The sequence below is a fragment of the Anomaloglossus baeobatrachus genome, chromosome 3 (assembly GCF_048569485.1).
Source record: "Anomaloglossus baeobatrachus isolate aAnoBae1 chromosome 3, aAnoBae1.hap1, whole genome shotgun sequence".
NCBI lineage: Eukaryota > Metazoa > Chordata > Amphibia > Anura > Aromobatidae > Anomaloglossus > Anomaloglossus baeobatrachus.
Genome location: NC_134355.1, coordinates 564,509,345 through 564,526,603, shown reverse-complemented (window position 1 = coordinate 564,526,603; position 17,259 = coordinate 564,509,345). Strand labels below are relative to the sequence as shown.

Genomic DNA, 17,259 nt, shown 5'->3' with positions numbered 1-17,259 from the left:
AAGGTAAAGATAACATACACTGAGAAATGCTGCATTATCTTGGTAACATGGACATGCATCACGCTTCATTTCAGCTGTTCATGGGCTAAAGGTGTTAACGTAGGAACAAAGCACAGGTATCTCTTTCAGGACCAGCCTGTTTCTTCAATTGTATACATTTTCCTCTTATCATCAGATATTATGATGACAGGTGCGGTAGATATAATCAATCCTCCTCAGTGATGTGCTTGGTCAAGCAGACATCCCATCTGCTGCTTCATTATGGCAGTGGGTGGGACAAAGCCATGAAGAAACAGGTAGACACGCACACGGTGCTGTGGGAGCTCTAGTTTTGTGGATATGGATTCAACTATCATAGACGGTAGCAAGAGCTTTGTGCCAAAATTCTGGCGTTTTGGACATGAACTTTATTCTGCATGACATTGCTTATCTGGAGGATACTTGGATCTACGAACTGACATGAACTCTTCGGGCTGTGCTGTGTCTCTGATGTCACAGAGAGACGTGGGAAATTTCACCCAGAATGTGGCCAGCGTATCTCACTACTTGAATCCAGATTGGCTATGGCTTCCCTTTCACTCGGACATGAGGATGTTTCTGCTTCCCACCGCCGTCTGCTTTGCAGCTGCCAGTTTAGTGACACCTCCAGTTCTGTTTTCTATCTTTTCCAATTTCAGCCTGCGTCAGGAAACTCAGTTCCTGCTTCTTGGAAATGCTCTGTTATCAGATTTAATATACCTGCTCCTGTACACAATGAGCAGCATATGTAACATGACCAACATATATATCCCGAAATACCTGTGTGGCCTACTTCTATTTTCACTGGCTGTAACCTATGGTGGTGGAGTGCTCACAGCAGGAGGAATGGTGGTGGACACATACCTGGCCATCCTGTGGCCTCTACATTACATGATCTTTCTACCTCCATCAAGAACTCGAAAGTTGATTGTCTTGCTCTGGTTCTCTTCGTGCCTCTTTGCTGGTGTCTTATTTTTAGTCTTGTACTTTACTCAGAAACCTGTTCCATGCCAATACGACCTGTGTTCTCTTCCGGTCATACTGCTGATAACATTACATGGTGACCAGGCCATCAGGTTGTGCCATATTCTTTTCATTATCGGTTTCATTTTATGCTTTTCACTGATTTTGTGTTGCTACTTATTCCTGTGTTACAAAACCAGAGAAAGTGGTATGTGGAAAGGAGTATCGTCCAGGGCCAGTGTCACATTCCTGATGCACCATATCATACTTGGATTTTACTTCTGTCCTCTACTTCTTCTTTTGGTAGAATCCTTACTATACATTAATAAGGTTATCAGTCTAGAAATAGGGATGCTGATCACAATGACCATCTGTAATGTCCTAATAGTCCTGCCAAAGGGTGTTTCTCCATTCCTATATGGGTTCAGATATAGAGAGATATATAAATCTCTCAGGTTGTTTTGTAAATTTAGGCGTCATGGCCTTGTAGCATCTGCCAACAGATATATTTGAAGGTTAATGTAGAGCTCATCCAACACGCTGGTAAAACTGGTTCCATGGAATTTGTCTTCCAGTTCTGTGCCCTATACATGACATGTCTGCTAAACTCAATAGCTAAACCTGCTGTAAAACAGCTTAAAAAGTCAAAAGACTTCTGTAAGTTGTGCAAAAACATTGTAACTTTTGGCGTTTTCATGCCAGTTGTCAGTAGCGCTATCAAAGCTAACTCAAGACAGGGCATGACAAATCCAATTTATCTAATTCATGGCCAGACATTATGTATTTTACCCTAAAAATCTTACTCCAGTCCTCAACAACTTTCACACAGGGATGCATGCCACTTGTGAGATGTGCCTGATTGTTGTGAACCTCTCCTCCTCCTCCTTCAGTACGCCTCTTTATTGAGATTGGAGTCTACAAGACTAATCTTCATGAAATGGGCCCATAATGTTATCACTAAAATCTGCAGCTTTTAACCAGTTATAACTTGAAAAAAGTGGTCTGGCTAAAGGGTCACAGGTATCATCGGTCCAACAGATTTACCAAAAATTATTCTAGAAATTTCAGATGTATATATCAATTTTAGCAATATAGGCAACATGTATCATGTGTGAAAATGAAATGAAAATCAGACTGGTGGTGCTCCATGACATGGGACCTCAGCTACCACAAGAATTTTGAGAGAAGGAGAATTCTTGACATGTCTCATTTGGAACAGGTGCCATGCTATATGTAAATGACATAACATTTATATTGCTGTATATTTGGGGTTAGGAATGACAAAGTGTAAATTTCAGATGGGTCATTTCTTGTGCTGTCATGTGTAATATATATATATATAATTGTAAAATAAATAGTAAACTTGTTTTCAGTCTGACTTTCACTTTTTATTTTATTCACCCCTTATATGACTACATGTTTTATATTATTTTGCAGGGTAAAATATACATTAGTCATTGCATTTTTAATTAAATCATAAAATAGGGCCTTCTTTGCACTGGACGCAGGTGGCTTTACTATAAGATTGAAGGGTACAATAATTATTTCCCCTGGTTGCACGCAACCAATACTGCACCACGGATTAACACTATTGATTGTGGATAACTGGACACACTATTTGATAAAATTGTGCACACACCTAAACTATTGTCATTTTTGTATGGACCAAACCTTCTTTTAGGAAATCCTTTCCCCTTGAAATGTGAATATGTGTATTTAAACTTCATCTTATTGCACTGAAACTGACAAGTCACCCATTCACATGTTCAGGAAGACAATACTGGGCTGAACCAGGTATAGCAGACAAAATTGTATAAATACATCTATTATCATATGTTTATAGACCATAGCATATGAAGGATATTACACAACCAACTTATTTTACTAATAGGAAAAGATCAAATAGATTTAAAGAGGTTATGAACTACGTTTACATTGATGGCCTATCCTGGGCCTGCAAATCTTCTCCTATCTGCCAGCATGTGCGTGAAGCACACACGTCACACAAAGCCAATCAAAAGAATCCTCTTTTGATTGGCTTTGTGTGATGTGTGTGCTTCACGATGATGTTGTGCCAGGCTGGCAAATCAAAAGAGGAGCCATGGTTGCCAGCAGGTAGGAAGGCAGTTCATACCTGTCTAATGGCCATGGAGTAGTGACCTGGCAGCTGGACAAGGGTCCTGTGAATTGAATCATCTTTAGATAGTACTATATTCAACACTTAAGAAGGGACATTTTACAGTTTTCCGATATTTTTCCTAATTATATGTTAGATCTATCCCAAATGATAAATTGTGGGCAAGTATAAATTTTGGCATAAGTTTGCTTTTATAAATTCTTCTTATCATAGGAAAGGTTATGAAATATATGCACTGCAGAGTAGACAGATTACCTGATCAAATTTCCAGCAGTGGCAATTAGATATGAGCGGATCGATCCACTGAGGACTAAGTTGTAGTCGAATTTCCTGAAATTCCAAACACTTTGAGATTTGATTCCCAGTTCGCAAAAAAAAAAAGCATCAGATAGCGGGCTAATGTCTTTTTGCTTGGCTGCTTGGGCCTCCCGATAATGCCCTGCAACTATGACATTAGAGGATTATCATACCTTGTAAAGTGGTGGTCAGTATCGGGGGGCCATCACAGATCAGCAGGTCCTAGTGGAGGACAGCTTGTACAACAGAGTTGTTTTCCAGAGTCACTCTCTTCTGTGGAGTGTAAGGTCTCATTATCAGCAGGGTCCTCTCTCTCCTGTAGAGTGTAAGCTCTTATGATCAGCAGGGTACTCTCTCTTGTAGAGTGTAAGCTCTTATGGTCAGTAGGGTCCATTCTCTCACCTGTAAAGTGTTATCTTTTAGGGTCAGCAGGGTTCTCTCTCTCTCCTCTCCCTATGTATAATTTGTCACGCCAATTTATTCACTGCAAATCAAATCTTTAGAGATATTTCAGCAAAATCAGAAAGTTTGTGTGGCGCCCTGGACTAGCCAGGTCATCACAGATAACACGCAAACACCCCCACCCCCCATTAGACAGTGACACCAGCCAAACACAAACCCTTGTTGCCTCCCTCCAGTGTCTGATGTCCACACCAGGTGGGGCGGAGCCAAGCGGTTGGCCCCATCCACCGAGGAGTTCACAGGCCTGGAGGCGGGGAAAGTGTCAGAGTAGTTTTGGAGGTTGAAGTGTGAGGAGCAAACACGTGGGTGTCTGGGTTTGTGGCCCAGGCACTGACAGCAAGGTTGGCAGACGGTGATGGCCGTCTGCAGGAGTGGTGAAGCAACGCGGAACCGTAGCACCGGGGTCGGGCGTTGGCCCGCCGGTACCGACCGGGGAGCGAAGTGAAGCCAGCACACACAGGCAGGGCCATCGGACCCCGACCAGGCTTGGAGCCGCCGATAATAGTCAAATCCGAATGTGACCGGAACCCCAGGGGTTTCCTAACAATCGAAGACCCGATAGAAGGCAACCACCCACACCGTGAGGGTATACAGCTACCGCCTAAGGCTAGAGGCCCAAGGGCCAACGCCTGCGGGAAAACGGCCTCCTCTGGCATCCAAACACCGGGGAGCGGACTACCATTGGGGATCCATAGTAGTCAAACGAGAACCTCAAGGTGCAGGGAAAGACAGCCGCCATCACCTGTCCGGGGAGAGACACTGCAGCCGGCTGCGGGACCCGTCCATCCAGCCGTTTGGTTTACCAGAGACTCTGTCATTGACTGCCTGAGTGAGTACACCAGTGCCATCCGGCACCGCACCGCGCTGCCCCTGCAACCCTGCATCCCAGCCATTCTGCCTCCCCGTCTCACCACCGGGCCCCGGGACCACCGACCCCTACCCACGAAGGGGGAAAACAACATCCCAGCTTCTCCCTGTCATCGCTCCCGGGATCCCCGTCACCAGCAGCGGTGGTGCCCATCTTCACCACAACCCATGGGTGGCGTCACGGACTAAATCCCCCAAATCAACAACCCCTTTCACTCACGGGCGAGGAGCGCCGCTCGAGTCCCCGGATCTGGCCCACCGCTCGAGCCACCGAGCAGCAGCAGCCACAGCAGCGCCAGTCCCGAGCGTTAGCGAGCGCGCAGCAGCGGCGGTGTCCTCCCCGCCCGTGACATTTGCATTTGAAAAGATCCACTCATCTCTAGCTGAAGTCTAACTAAAATAGTAAGTTAAGAGTGTTATCACAGTATGGATACATTCTATTTGGCAAGATTTGGGGTGTTTTTAAATAGAAGCTTCATAGATACATAATGTTTGTCTGGGACTTTGAAATTAGTGGCCCATCCTTAGGATAATTTATCAATATCTGATCGATGTGGATGCAACATCCAGCATCCCCGCCAATCAGTTGCTCCCGGTACTGCCAGCAGCTGGATTTGCTGAGTTTCGGAAGTGCACAGCATAGCTCTTTCAACCGAATAGTGGTCATGGCTCGGGACTGCACATCTGCTCACTATTGACTTGAATTGGGGTGGATGTGCAGTACCCAGCTGCAGCCACTATTCAGTTGATAGAGCTGTGCGCTGCAAACTTTCTATGGGACTTCATTTAGAGAAGCACTCCTATGATTTTTTTGCACCCTAAACCTGTGTATATGTGTATATACTGTAGTGTCAGTGTGTTAGCATGCTAAACTATTGCTGTTTTGTCCCATATCCAACACCATTTCACTCCTCTTATGAGTCTTGTGACTGCAATTCAGACTATCTGACTCACTATATACTCTGTGTGTGAGCCAGAAGTCTCTTTTACAATTCAAACTAATGGAGGCTCATTCTGATGCTCCCTAGACTTACATTGTGTGATCACGGATGCGTTTGGACCCACTGCGCCATTGACTGGGCTTACCCTGGAGGGGCATGACTAAGAGACTACCTGTATTCAATAGAGCCTCAGATAGTGAGGATAGGCTGGGCTGCAGATAATTACCAGGTACTACTCTCAAGGGAGTCTCCGAACCTGTAGCAGTTGACCAAAGAGGCAAGGCAGGTGTATGAAGTACAGAGGGCACAGGCAGAAACAAAGTCAGACAGTCCAAAGTCAGGGCAGGCAGCACAGGGTCAGACTATAGAGCTGAGGTCAGGAACGGAAAGGTGGTCAAAAGAAAAGAGGATACAAGCGAGGTCATAATCTGGAGAGATAGTATAGACACACACCAGGATGTAACAATAGAGATAGGAAGCCAATAGGAACCTAAATTCAGGCACCACATGGCGAGAAGAGCTGCCTAGTATAACCCCTGGACAGGGAAGCTAAACTCTGCAGGATACAGCATGATAAAATTCCTGCAGAATATCGCCGCACATCTCTATATGTGGAGAGCGCAGGAGAATGCAACAGTGTTGATAATTCTGCAAAAAGTGGCTTCAGAGTGCAAAACTGAGGCTGAACAGAATAGTGCAGTAAGTAGACCAGAGCTGAGAATGCGTGCGGGGTTACCGGGATGACACATTGTAAAAGCGATTACAGGTAACACAAAGCGCAGTATGACCCGAGGAGTCTGAAAAGTAGTGACATCACTCTGGATACCAGACAAGACGGCAGCAGGTGGATATACAATCGAAACCAAACGTTTCCATCCGCTATCTAAAAAGACACATCTGCATGTTTTTCTCACTATCTGATATGAAATCAGAATAGACCTTTCCTGTTTTAGGTCAATTAGGAACCAAAATTATTTATATTTGCCAAATGCCAGAATAATGAGAGAGAATGTTTTAGGCCCTGTGCGCACTTACCGGATTTTGCCGCGGATTTTTTGCGGTTTTGCTGCATGTTTCGCTGCAGAAAATGTTCATAACATCTCTGCAGTGAATCACCAGCAAAACCTATGGGAAAAAAAAATCCTGTGCGCACTGGGTGGAATTTGACAGCTGCATGTTTTGCTGCGGGATTCCCACAGCAAAAACAATTGCATGTCAATTCTTTCCGCACGTCGCTGCGGGATTTCACTCCATTCACTGCAATGTAATCGTGAAATCCCGCAGGGAATAACGCAGGCAGCAAATTCTGTGCGGTTCACTGCGTTTTCCTGCGTTATTCCCTGCAGTATTTCGCGGTTTACCTGCGGTAATGTACATCGCTTGCCTGCGATTTTACAGGGAAGTGATGTCATTACAGGATGAGGAAGCAGAGCAGAGAGTAAACACAAACACATCACAGACACAGACACACAGACATCACAGACATAGAACACAGACACATAAAATACACATAGAAAGCAAACGGAAATATAGAAAACAAACCACGTGGGCTCTGCTGTATATTTACCGTCCAGCCGAGGTAAGCACACAGCGGCGGCCCGGTATTCTCAGGCTGGGGAGGGAGAGGGGCAGGGTTAATGTCCCCCGCCTCACTCCCACCTCCCACAGCCGAGAATATCAGCTGCAGCTGCCCCGGGACTGTCGCATGCATTATGCGGCAGTACCGGAGTGTCCCCGGCTCTTCCTGCTGCCGTGATGCAGTGGCAGTCAGGGTAATACAAGGAGTTAATGGTGGCGGATCGTCGCCATTAACTCTGGGCTTGATCATGGCAGCGTCTATGTGACAGCTGACATGATCAACCCGTAAGTAAAGTGAATAAAACACACAGAAAAATCCTTTATTTTAAATAAAACACAAACAAGCCTCGTTCACCATTTTATTAACCCCTCCCGAAACAAAGCTCCGGCGTAATCCACAGCTCCTGGGCTGCTTACATCCAGCCGCGACTGATACACAGCGCTGAATGAATGCAGACTCGCAGCGAGACAGCAGAGGTAATTACCGGTCATTTCCCACAGCCGGTAATGTGAACTCACTACCGACCGGGAGAAATGCAGCGATCTGTCCTCTATCTATCTGTCTATCTATCTATCTATCCCTCTATCTATTCTTCTGTCTCTTTATCTATCTATCTACTATCTCAGAATGAAATTACTTTTTTTTTCATTTTCAATGTGCTTTATTGCAGTGAATGCAATAAAGCACATACCAACCCGCACGCGGCAAAACCGCGGCAATACCGCGAACAATACCGCGGTAAAACCGCAGCAAACCGCGGCAAACCGCATGCGGTTTTCGGGTGCGGTTTGCCGAGGTTTTTTACCGCGGGTGCGGTAATCTTTGAATACCTGCGGAATTTTCTTGAGAAAATTCCATTTTCCAGTGCGCACATAGCCTTAAGGCGGCATTTTTTTATTACTTTGTGCAAAGTCAAATGTTTACATACACTAATGCGGGCGTCACACGATACGATCTATCGTGTGATCGCACGAGCGATCGTATCCGCCCTTGTCATTTGTGCGTCATGGGCAAATCGCTGCCCGTGTCGCACAAAGTCGTTAAGCCCCCGTTACACATACTTACCTGCTGAGCAACGTCGCTGTGGGCGGCGAACATCCACTTCCTGAAGGGGATGAGACGTTCGGCGTCACAGCGACGTCGCACAACCGCCGGCCAATAGAAGTGGAGGGGCGGAGAACATACGTAAACATCCCGCACACCTTCTTCCTTCCTCATTGCCGGCGGGACACAGGTAAGTTGTTGTTCGTCGTTCCCGGGGTGTCACACGTAGTGATGTGTGCTACCCCGGATACAATGAACAACTAGCGCAAAGAAAATTAAACGATTTTTTAAAAATAAACGACGTGTAAACGATATACGATTTGTAACCGATTTGCGATCGTTCTGAGACGCTCGTAGGTGTCACACGAAACGACGTTGCAAATGATGCCGGATGTGCCTCACGAAAACCGTGACCCCGACGACATATCGCACAATAGATCGTCTCGTGTGACGCCCGCATTAGAGTACTATGCCTTTAAACAATATGGGACATGATGTCATGTCTTTGGAAGATTCTGATAGGTTTATTAGCAACTTTTGAATTAGAGACACACCTGTGGATGTACTTTAATGCTCACCTGAAACACACTGCTTCTTTGTGTAGCATCATAGGAAAGGCAAGAAATCAGCCAAGATCTCAGGAAGAGAATTGTGGACTGGCACAAGTCTAGTTCGTCCTTGAGTGCAATTTCCAGATACTTGAAAGTGCCTTGTTCACATGTACAAACAATTATATGCAAATACAATCAAGATGGGAATATCCAGCTATCATACTGATCAGGAAGGAGACGGTTTCAGTGTATCAGTGATGAACGTACTTTGGTCAGACATGTGCATATCAACCCAAGAACAAAAGACCTTGTGAAGATGCTGGTGGAAGCTGGTAAGATTGTATTGATATTGATAGTAAAACGAGTACTGTATCAACATGGGCTGAAAGCCCACTCTGCCAGGAAGAAGCCATTACTCCAAAAGAAACATAATAAAGGAAAAGATTAATGTTTGCAAATGCACGCAGTAACAAAGACATTTTTAGAGACATGTCCTGTGGTCTAACAAAACTAAAATTGAACTATTTGACCATAAAGACCATCATTACATTTGGAGGAAAAAGGGAGAAGCTTTGAAGTTTAAGAACACCATCCAAACTGTGAACACACGGGGGTGGCAGCATCATGTTGTGGGGTTGTTTAGCTGCATCAAGGACTGCTGCAATTCACAAAATAGATGGCATCATGAGGATTATGTGGCAATACTGAAGCAACATCTGAAAACATTAGCCAGGAATTTAAAGCTTTGGCAGAAATGAGTCTTCCAATGGACAATGACCTGAAGCATACTGCCAAACTGGTTACAAAGTGGCTTAAGGATAACAAAGTCAATGTTTTGGAGTGGCCATCACAAAACCCTGATCTCTTTCTTATTGAAAATTTCTGAAAAGGCTGGTGCAAGCAACGCAACCTACAAACATGGCTCAGTTACATCAGTTCTCTCAGGAGGAATGGGCCCAAATTACTATCAACCCTTGTGAGAAGATTGTGAAAGGATATCCGAAACGTTTCACCCAAGTCATACAGTTTAAGGGCAATGGTACCAAATATTAATGAAATGTATGTAACCTTTTCACTTTGCAGAAAGTAATAAAAATGCCTTAAACATTCTCTCTCTCATTATTCTGGCATTTGGCAAATATAAATAATTTTGGTTTCTAATTGACCTAAAACAGGAAAGGTTTATTCTGATTAACCCCTTCACGACCTTTGACGGATCTAGCCGTCATGGTGCCCTGGTACTTAAAGACCCATGACGGATAGATCCGTCATGGCGAAATCGCGGCCCCGGAGCACCGGGCACCGCGATCGGTTTTAAAAAACTGTAGATTCGGGAAGGAGAGGACTTGTACCTGACCTCAGGAGGGGTGGTGTCTCCTTCCCGGACCTACGGAGGCTGTGATTGGCTGAACGGCGTTCGTCAGCCAATCACAGCCAGTGTTATGTTTCAGCCATTGAAAATGGCTGAAGCATTGAAATCCAGCTATGTCAGTGCAGCTGCAGCACTGGCCATTGGCTGGAGCTCAGTGAGCTTTACTGCACCCGCCCCCAGCTCTGATTGGAGAGATCAGCCTTGTGACCGATTTCTCCAAGCAGCACCGTGCCTCTGGAACCGGGTGAGCTCGCTGTAGGAGATCGCTCTCCTTAGCTTCTCCCTCCGTGGAATCTGAGGAGAGCGATCCCTGCGGGCGCCCATCTGTGAGTCACAGCCCCCGATCCACCACTGCCCTGCTCCATGTGCTTCGCCCCTGCTCTCCCGCTGCGCCCCTGCATCTGACGCCGCTACTCTCCCCCTGCATGTGACGCCGCTACTCAGCAGTAAGAGCAAGCGGCGTCAGATGCAGGGGGTGGCGCAGCGGGAGGAGAGCGTCACGGCGGCCGCTGCACTCTCCCCATCAGCCGCTCCACCGCCCCAGCATCTGCCGCTCCCCTCTCCCCATCAGTCACTGCTCTCGCCCCATCTGCTGCTCCACCGCCCCAGCATCTGCCGCTCCACCGCCCCAGCATCTGCCGCTCCCCTCTCCCCATCAGTCACTGCTCTCGCCCCATCTGCTGCTCCACCGCCCCAGCATCTGCCGCTCCCCTCTCCCCATCAGTCACTGCTCTCGCCCCATCTGCTGCTCCACCGCCCCAGCATCTGCCGCTCCCCTCTCCCCATCAGTCACTGCTCTCGCCCCATCTGCTGCTCCACCGCCCAGCATCTGCCGCTCCCCTCTCCCCATCAGTCACTGCTCTCGCCCCATCTGCTGCTCCACCGCCCCAGCATCTGCCGCTCCCCTCTCCCCATCAGTCACTGCTCTCGCCCCATCTGCTGCTCCACCGCCCCAGCATCTGCCGCTCCCCTCTCCCCATCAGTCACTGCTCTCGCCCCATCTGCCGCTCCACCGCCCCAGCATCTGCCGCTCCACCGCCCCAGCATCTGCCGCTCCCCTCTCCCCATCAGTCACTGCTCTCTCCCCATCTGCCGCTCCACCGCCCAAGCATCTGCCGCTCCCCTCTCCCCATCAGTCACTGCTCTCTCCCCATCTGCCGCTCCACCGCCCCAGCATCTGCCGCTCCACCGCCCCAGCATCTGCCGCTGCCCTCTCCCCTGCATCTGCCGCTGCACTCCCCAGCATCTGCCGCTGCATTCCCCAGCATCTGCCGCTCCACTCTCCCCAACATCTGCCGCTCCACTCTCCCCAACATCTGCCGCTCCACTCTCCCCAACATCTGCCGCTCCACTCTCCCCATCAGCCGCTCCACCGCCCCTGCATCAGCCGCTCCACCGCCCCTGCATCTGCCGCTCCACTGCCCCTGCATCTGCCGCTCCACCGCCCCTGCATCTGCCGCTCCACCGCCCCAGCATCTGCCGCTCCACTCTCCCCTGCATCTGCCGCTCCACTCTCCCCTGCATCTGCCGCTGCACTCCCCAGCATCTGGCGCTGCACTCCCCAGCATCTGCCGCTGCACTCCCCACCATCTGCCGCTGCACCCCCCAGCATCTGCCGCTGCGCACTCCCCAGCATCTGCTGCTCCACTCTCCCCAACATCTGCCGCTCCACTCTCCCCATCAGCCGCTCCACCGCCCCTGCATCAGCCGCCACACTCTCCCCATCAGCCGCTCCACCGCCCCTGCATAAGCCGCCACACTCTCCCCATCAGCCGCCGCACTCTCCCCATCAGCCGCTCTACCGCCCCTGCATCAGCCGCCGCACTCTCCCCATCAGCTGCTCCACCGCCCCTGCATCTGCCGCCGCACTCTCCCCATCTGCCGCCGCACTCTCCCAATCAGCCACAGTTCTCTCTCCATCTGCTGCTGCGCCCCTGCATCAGCCACCTCACTCCCCCATCAGCCTCTGCGCCCCTGCATCTGCCACCTCACTCCCCAATCAGCCTCTGCGCCCCTGCATCTGCCACCTCACTCCCCAATCAGCCTCTGCGCCCTTGCATCTACCACCTCACTCCCCCATTAGCCTCTGCCCCCTCCCTGATCTGCTGCCTGCTCTCTCTCATCCCCTTAATCCTCTGCCCCCTCCCCCCCCTCCTGGATCTGCTGCAATCCTGCTGCCTAGATCCATTCTGTAAGGTAGCTATCCCCAATCTCACCTCCCACTCCCCTTCCACCCTTCCCCTCGCCCCCCCTTCCTCCGCCACTCCTGCATCCGTTGTGCCCTCACCCATCCTCCACCGCTCCTCCATCTGCCACGCCCTCCCATCCTCCGCCGTGCCCCCTCACCCATCCTCCGCCGTGCCCCCTCACCCATCCTCCGCCGCTCCTGCATCCGTTGCGCCCTCTTCTATCCTCCATCCATCTTTTTTCCATCCCACCTAGTCCCCCCCCTTTTTGCAGTACATCTGTGCGTTCGTCCTAATTTTTTTTTCTGTAAACTAAGAGAGAAATGCAAATAAACTTAGTTTAGGGCCAGTAAAATTATACTGTAGTAATCATCAACTACAGTATTTTTTACTGAATATTGTAAGGGTCAGCCCAGTGCCACACATGAGAGCGATGCTCGAGTCTCACACCGCATCATCCGGCACGGTCGCTCTCTTCCAGACAGGAGTGTGCGGCTGTGTCGGGTGATGCGATGCGAGATTTGTGCATTGCTCTCACGTGTGGAACTTGCCTTAGTGTCAGTTGCAGGTGCATATATTTTTTTTTTTTTACTGACGTCTGTATTTTTTATTATGCCAAACTAATATTTCTTTGTATTGGGGGGGGTCTAGTTTCCAACATGGGGTCACATGTGGGGGAGCTCCACTGTTTGGGCATATCAGGGGGATCTCCAAACGCGACATGGTGCGGCTAACGATTCCAGCTAATTTTCCATTTAAAAAGTCAAATGACGCTCCTTTCCTCTGGAGCTCTGCCGTGCACCCAAACAGTGTTTTTCTGCCACATATGAGGTATCAGCGTACTCAGAACAAATTGCCCAACAAATTTTGCGGTCCACTTTATCCTGTTACCCCTGTACAAATTAAAAAATGGAGCCTAAAATAACATTTTGTGGAAAAAAAAAGTACTTTTTTGTTTTTATGCCTCAATGTATGAATCACGTGAGGGTTCAAAGTGCTCATTACCCATGTAGATTTATGCCATGGGGGTTTAGTTTCCAAAATGAGGTCACTTGTGGGGGAGCTCCATTGTTTAGGCACCTCAGGGGGTCTCCAAACGCAACATGGCGTACGCTAATAATTCCAACCAATTTTGCTGTGAAATGGCGCTCCTTCTCTTCTGAGCCCCGCTGTGTGCCCAGACAATTACTTTCCACCACATATGAGGTATCTGTGTACTTAGGAGAAATTGCACAATACATTGTATGGTGCATTTTTTCCTGATACCCTTGTGGAAAAAAAAGCTACCTGGTTGAAATAACAATTTCATGGTAAAAAAAAAATATATATATTTTCACGGCTGAACGTTCTTAACTTTTGTGAAGCCTCCAGGGGTTCAAAGTGTTCAGTAAACATCTAGATAAATTCAATGAGGGGTCTAGTTTCCAAAATGGGGTCACTTGTGGGGGAGCTCCATTTTTTAGGCACCTCAGGGGGTCTCCAAACACAACATGGCATCCACTAACGATTCCAGACAATTTTGCGTTTGAAAAGTCAATTGTCGCACCTTGCCTTCCGAGCCCTGCCGTGCGCCCAAACATTTGATTTCCACCACATATGAGGTATCTGTGTACTCAGGAGAAAATGCACAATACATTTTATGTTGCAATTTTTCCTGATACCCTTGTGAAAAAAAAAGCTACCTGGTTGAAGTAACAATTTTGTGGTAATTTTTTTTTTTTTTTATTTTCATTGCTCAAAGTTATTAACTTTTGTGAAGCCCCCAGAGGTTCAAAGTGCTCAATAAACATCTAGATAAATTCCATGAGGGGTCTAGTTTCCAAAATGGGGTCACTTGTGGGGAAGCTCCATTGTTTAGGAACCTCAGGGGGTCTCCAAACGCAACATCGCATCTGCTAATTATTCCAGACAATTTTGCTTTCAAAAATTCAAATGATGCTCCTTCTCTTCCGAGCCTTGCCGTGCGCCAAAACAATTGATTTCCCCCACATATGAGATATCGGTGTACTCAGGAGAAATTGCACAATTAATTTTATGGTGCATTTTTCCTGATACCCTTGTGAAAATGCTAAATTTTATGGCTAAAGTAACATTTTTGTGTAAAAAAGTAAAATTTTCATTTTTTCCTTCCACATTGCTTTGGTTGCTGTAAAGCTCCTAAAGGGTTAATAAACTTCTTGGATGTAGTTTTGAGCAGTGTGAGGGGTGCAGATTTTAGAATGGGGTCACTTTTGGGTATTTTCTGTCACCTCGGCCTCTCAAAGTCACTCCAAATGTGATGTGGTACCTAAAAAATTTTTTTTGTAAATTTTGTTGGAAAAATGAAAAATTGCTGATGAACTTTGAACCCTTCTAACTTCCTAACGGAAAAAAAATTTGTTTCAAAAATTGCACTGGTGTAAAGTAGACAAGTGGGAAATGTTACATAGTAACTATTTTGTGTGACATATCTCACAGATTTATGGGCATAAAATTTCAAATTTTGAAAATTGCGAAATTTTCAAAATGTTCGCCAAATTTCCAACCTTTTCACACATAAATGCAAAAAATATCGGCCTAAATTTACCATTGACATGAAGTACAATATGTCACGAAAAAACAATCTCAGAATCGCCAGGATCCGTTGAAGCGTTCCAGAGTTATAACCTGTCAAAGTGACACTGGTCAGAAATGTAAAAAATGGCCGGGTCTTTAAGGTGAAAACAGGCTGGGGGCTGAAGGGGTTAAATGGCAGATAGTGAGAAAAACATGCACATGTGTCTTTATAGAGAGTGAATGGAAACTTCCGGTTCCAACTGTATCAATACACTCACACTACAGTACACACATACAATATATACAGAGGTATAGGGGTAAAACAGCTCTTGAGCAGCTTCTTTAATTCTTTCCATTTGTTCTTTACTTAATGAAGTGGCACAATAGGTTTTTACACGCAGTTGTCCCTACTATGGTTAATTATTAGCTTAAATAAACATTTACGGAAAACTGCCTGAAAAGTCAAAACAATCTACAGAATTGTGTTTAATAAAATTACTACATGATACAAAAATAAATTACAAGTGCAATTAAAATGCTAAATGTATGCGATATTGTGGGTAGTTATGTCATCTACATGAATCTGTGCGCACTCTTTTTCGAGAAAACCAGTGTTTTAGTGTGGCAGATAACTCTCGGTAACGAAGTCCATACAGTATGGGTGACAAGGCTCTTGGCATAATCATCATTAGTCCATTATTACAAGCTGATATCCATATTCTTGCATCCATGCCAATAACTCTGTTTTTGAACATCATGACTTCCGCTGTCAGGATAAAAGCAGGTACAATATAAAGACACAGCAGAATGGAGTGCGTCAGCAGAGTGATTCGAGCTCTGGAGAAGCGGCTTACCCAGATTCCTGACTTCCGTGTCATTGAGTATAACTTTATATAAAAGAAAGTGATCATTACAGAACAAATCAATAAGAAAAATATGGCTAGAGCACAAACTACAGTCACTAAATTATTTTTCTTCTCGTCAGGCCCATAGTATAGCATAAGACAGACATTTTGAGCTTCAAGAAAGTTTCCTTCAAGTGATTCAGATATTAAAAATACTAACAAGGGGAAAAATGTTGAAAAAATCCATATTGCCAATAGTATCTTCCTTGTCCGTTGCATCGAGAGAAGAGAATAATAATGTAGGGGGAAACAGATAGCTATATATGTATCGACCACCATGGCAGTAAAAGTCAAAACACAACTGGAGTAGGCTGCAAATGTCAAGACTATCATGGCAAAGCAGAGGGCCTTGTGCAGACACCATTGGATTATATTACACGTGGAGATGACCGAGTTAAACAAAATAAAGATGAGGTCTGAGACCATCACATTGGCCAGAAGAATGTACCTTGTCTCTTTCCGTAGTGCGTCCTTCTTTAGGATGCTAACAAGGATCATTGGGTTGACCAGTAAGGTGACAATGCTGAAAATGGCGGCTGGAATCAAGAACATCCACATCAGAGATGCGGATTCGGAATTACATTCTGAATCTCCTATTGTGTTATTGTTGAAGGAAACATTGGATGTGATCGGTAATGATGGGTTGGAGATAAATATTGTGCAGTTGTTGACATAATCTATAAGCATTTTTGCCTCATCATTCAGCAGAGTTTATTATTCATGTAGATAAGATCTTCGTAAAGTAGACATGGTCTTCAAGATCACTGAATTCAACCTGTATTAAAGAGAAAGAAATGAGGAAGTGGTAAAATCTCATTAATTATTGGAGTTTGGTTTTATGGTAATGTACACTAATATGTATAGTTTTTGAGTTTAAAGAGAAGCTATCATCAGAAAATGACCTATTGTTTTTTTTTTATAATGTTTTTCTTTTATTATATCATAGTTCATACAAAATGGAGAGGATAGGGGGTTAATGCCGCGCATCAGCCGAAATGAAGATGTAAAACGTTGATGAAAATTCTTCCTTTTATTCCATAGGGCTACGCGTTTCAAGGTAAACACCTCTTCTTCAGGACCAGAAACATCAACATAAAGCATTGATGCTTTATGTTGATGTTTCTGGTCCTGAAGAAGAGGTGTTTACCTTGAAACACGTAGACCTATAGAATAAAAGAAAGAATTATTATCATCAACATTTTACATCTTCATTTCGGCTGATGGGCGGCATTAACCCCCTATCCTCTCCATTTTGTATGCACATCCACGTGGGGCTGCAGCAGACGCCATTATCTTATGCGTATTAGTGGTTGTGACTGTCACAACCATTTCAGGTGAGTGTATTTTTCCCGATTTACCTCACTAATCTGTTGGTATTACACTATCAGCGCTCCTTATTTTT

The 17,259-nt window shown here is 46.2% G+C and overlaps 2 protein-coding genes across 2 annotated transcripts; one reads left to right on the top strand and one right to left on the bottom strand.

The window, feature by feature from the left end:
* The first annotated feature begins 459 nt into the window (after positions 1 to 459).
* LOC142297301 (putative G-protein coupled receptor 148) lies at positions 460 to 1,494 on the top strand. Its single transcript, XM_075341542.1, has one exon. The coding sequence runs from the start codon at positions 460 to 462 to the stop codon at positions 1,492 to 1,494; it is 1,035 nt and encodes a 344-aa protein (XP_075197657.1).
* A 13,815-nt stretch (positions 1,495 to 15,309) lies between these two features.
* Positions 15,310 to 16,626, bottom strand: LOC142295552 (putative G-protein coupled receptor 148). The gene has a single exon (XM_075338658.1). The coding sequence runs from the start codon at positions 16,542 to 16,544 to the stop codon at positions 15,522 to 15,524; it is 1,023 nt and encodes a 340-aa protein (XP_075194773.1). The 5' UTR covers positions 16,545 to 16,626; the 3' UTR covers positions 15,310 to 15,521.
* Positions 16,627 to 17,259: the final 633 nt, after the last annotated feature.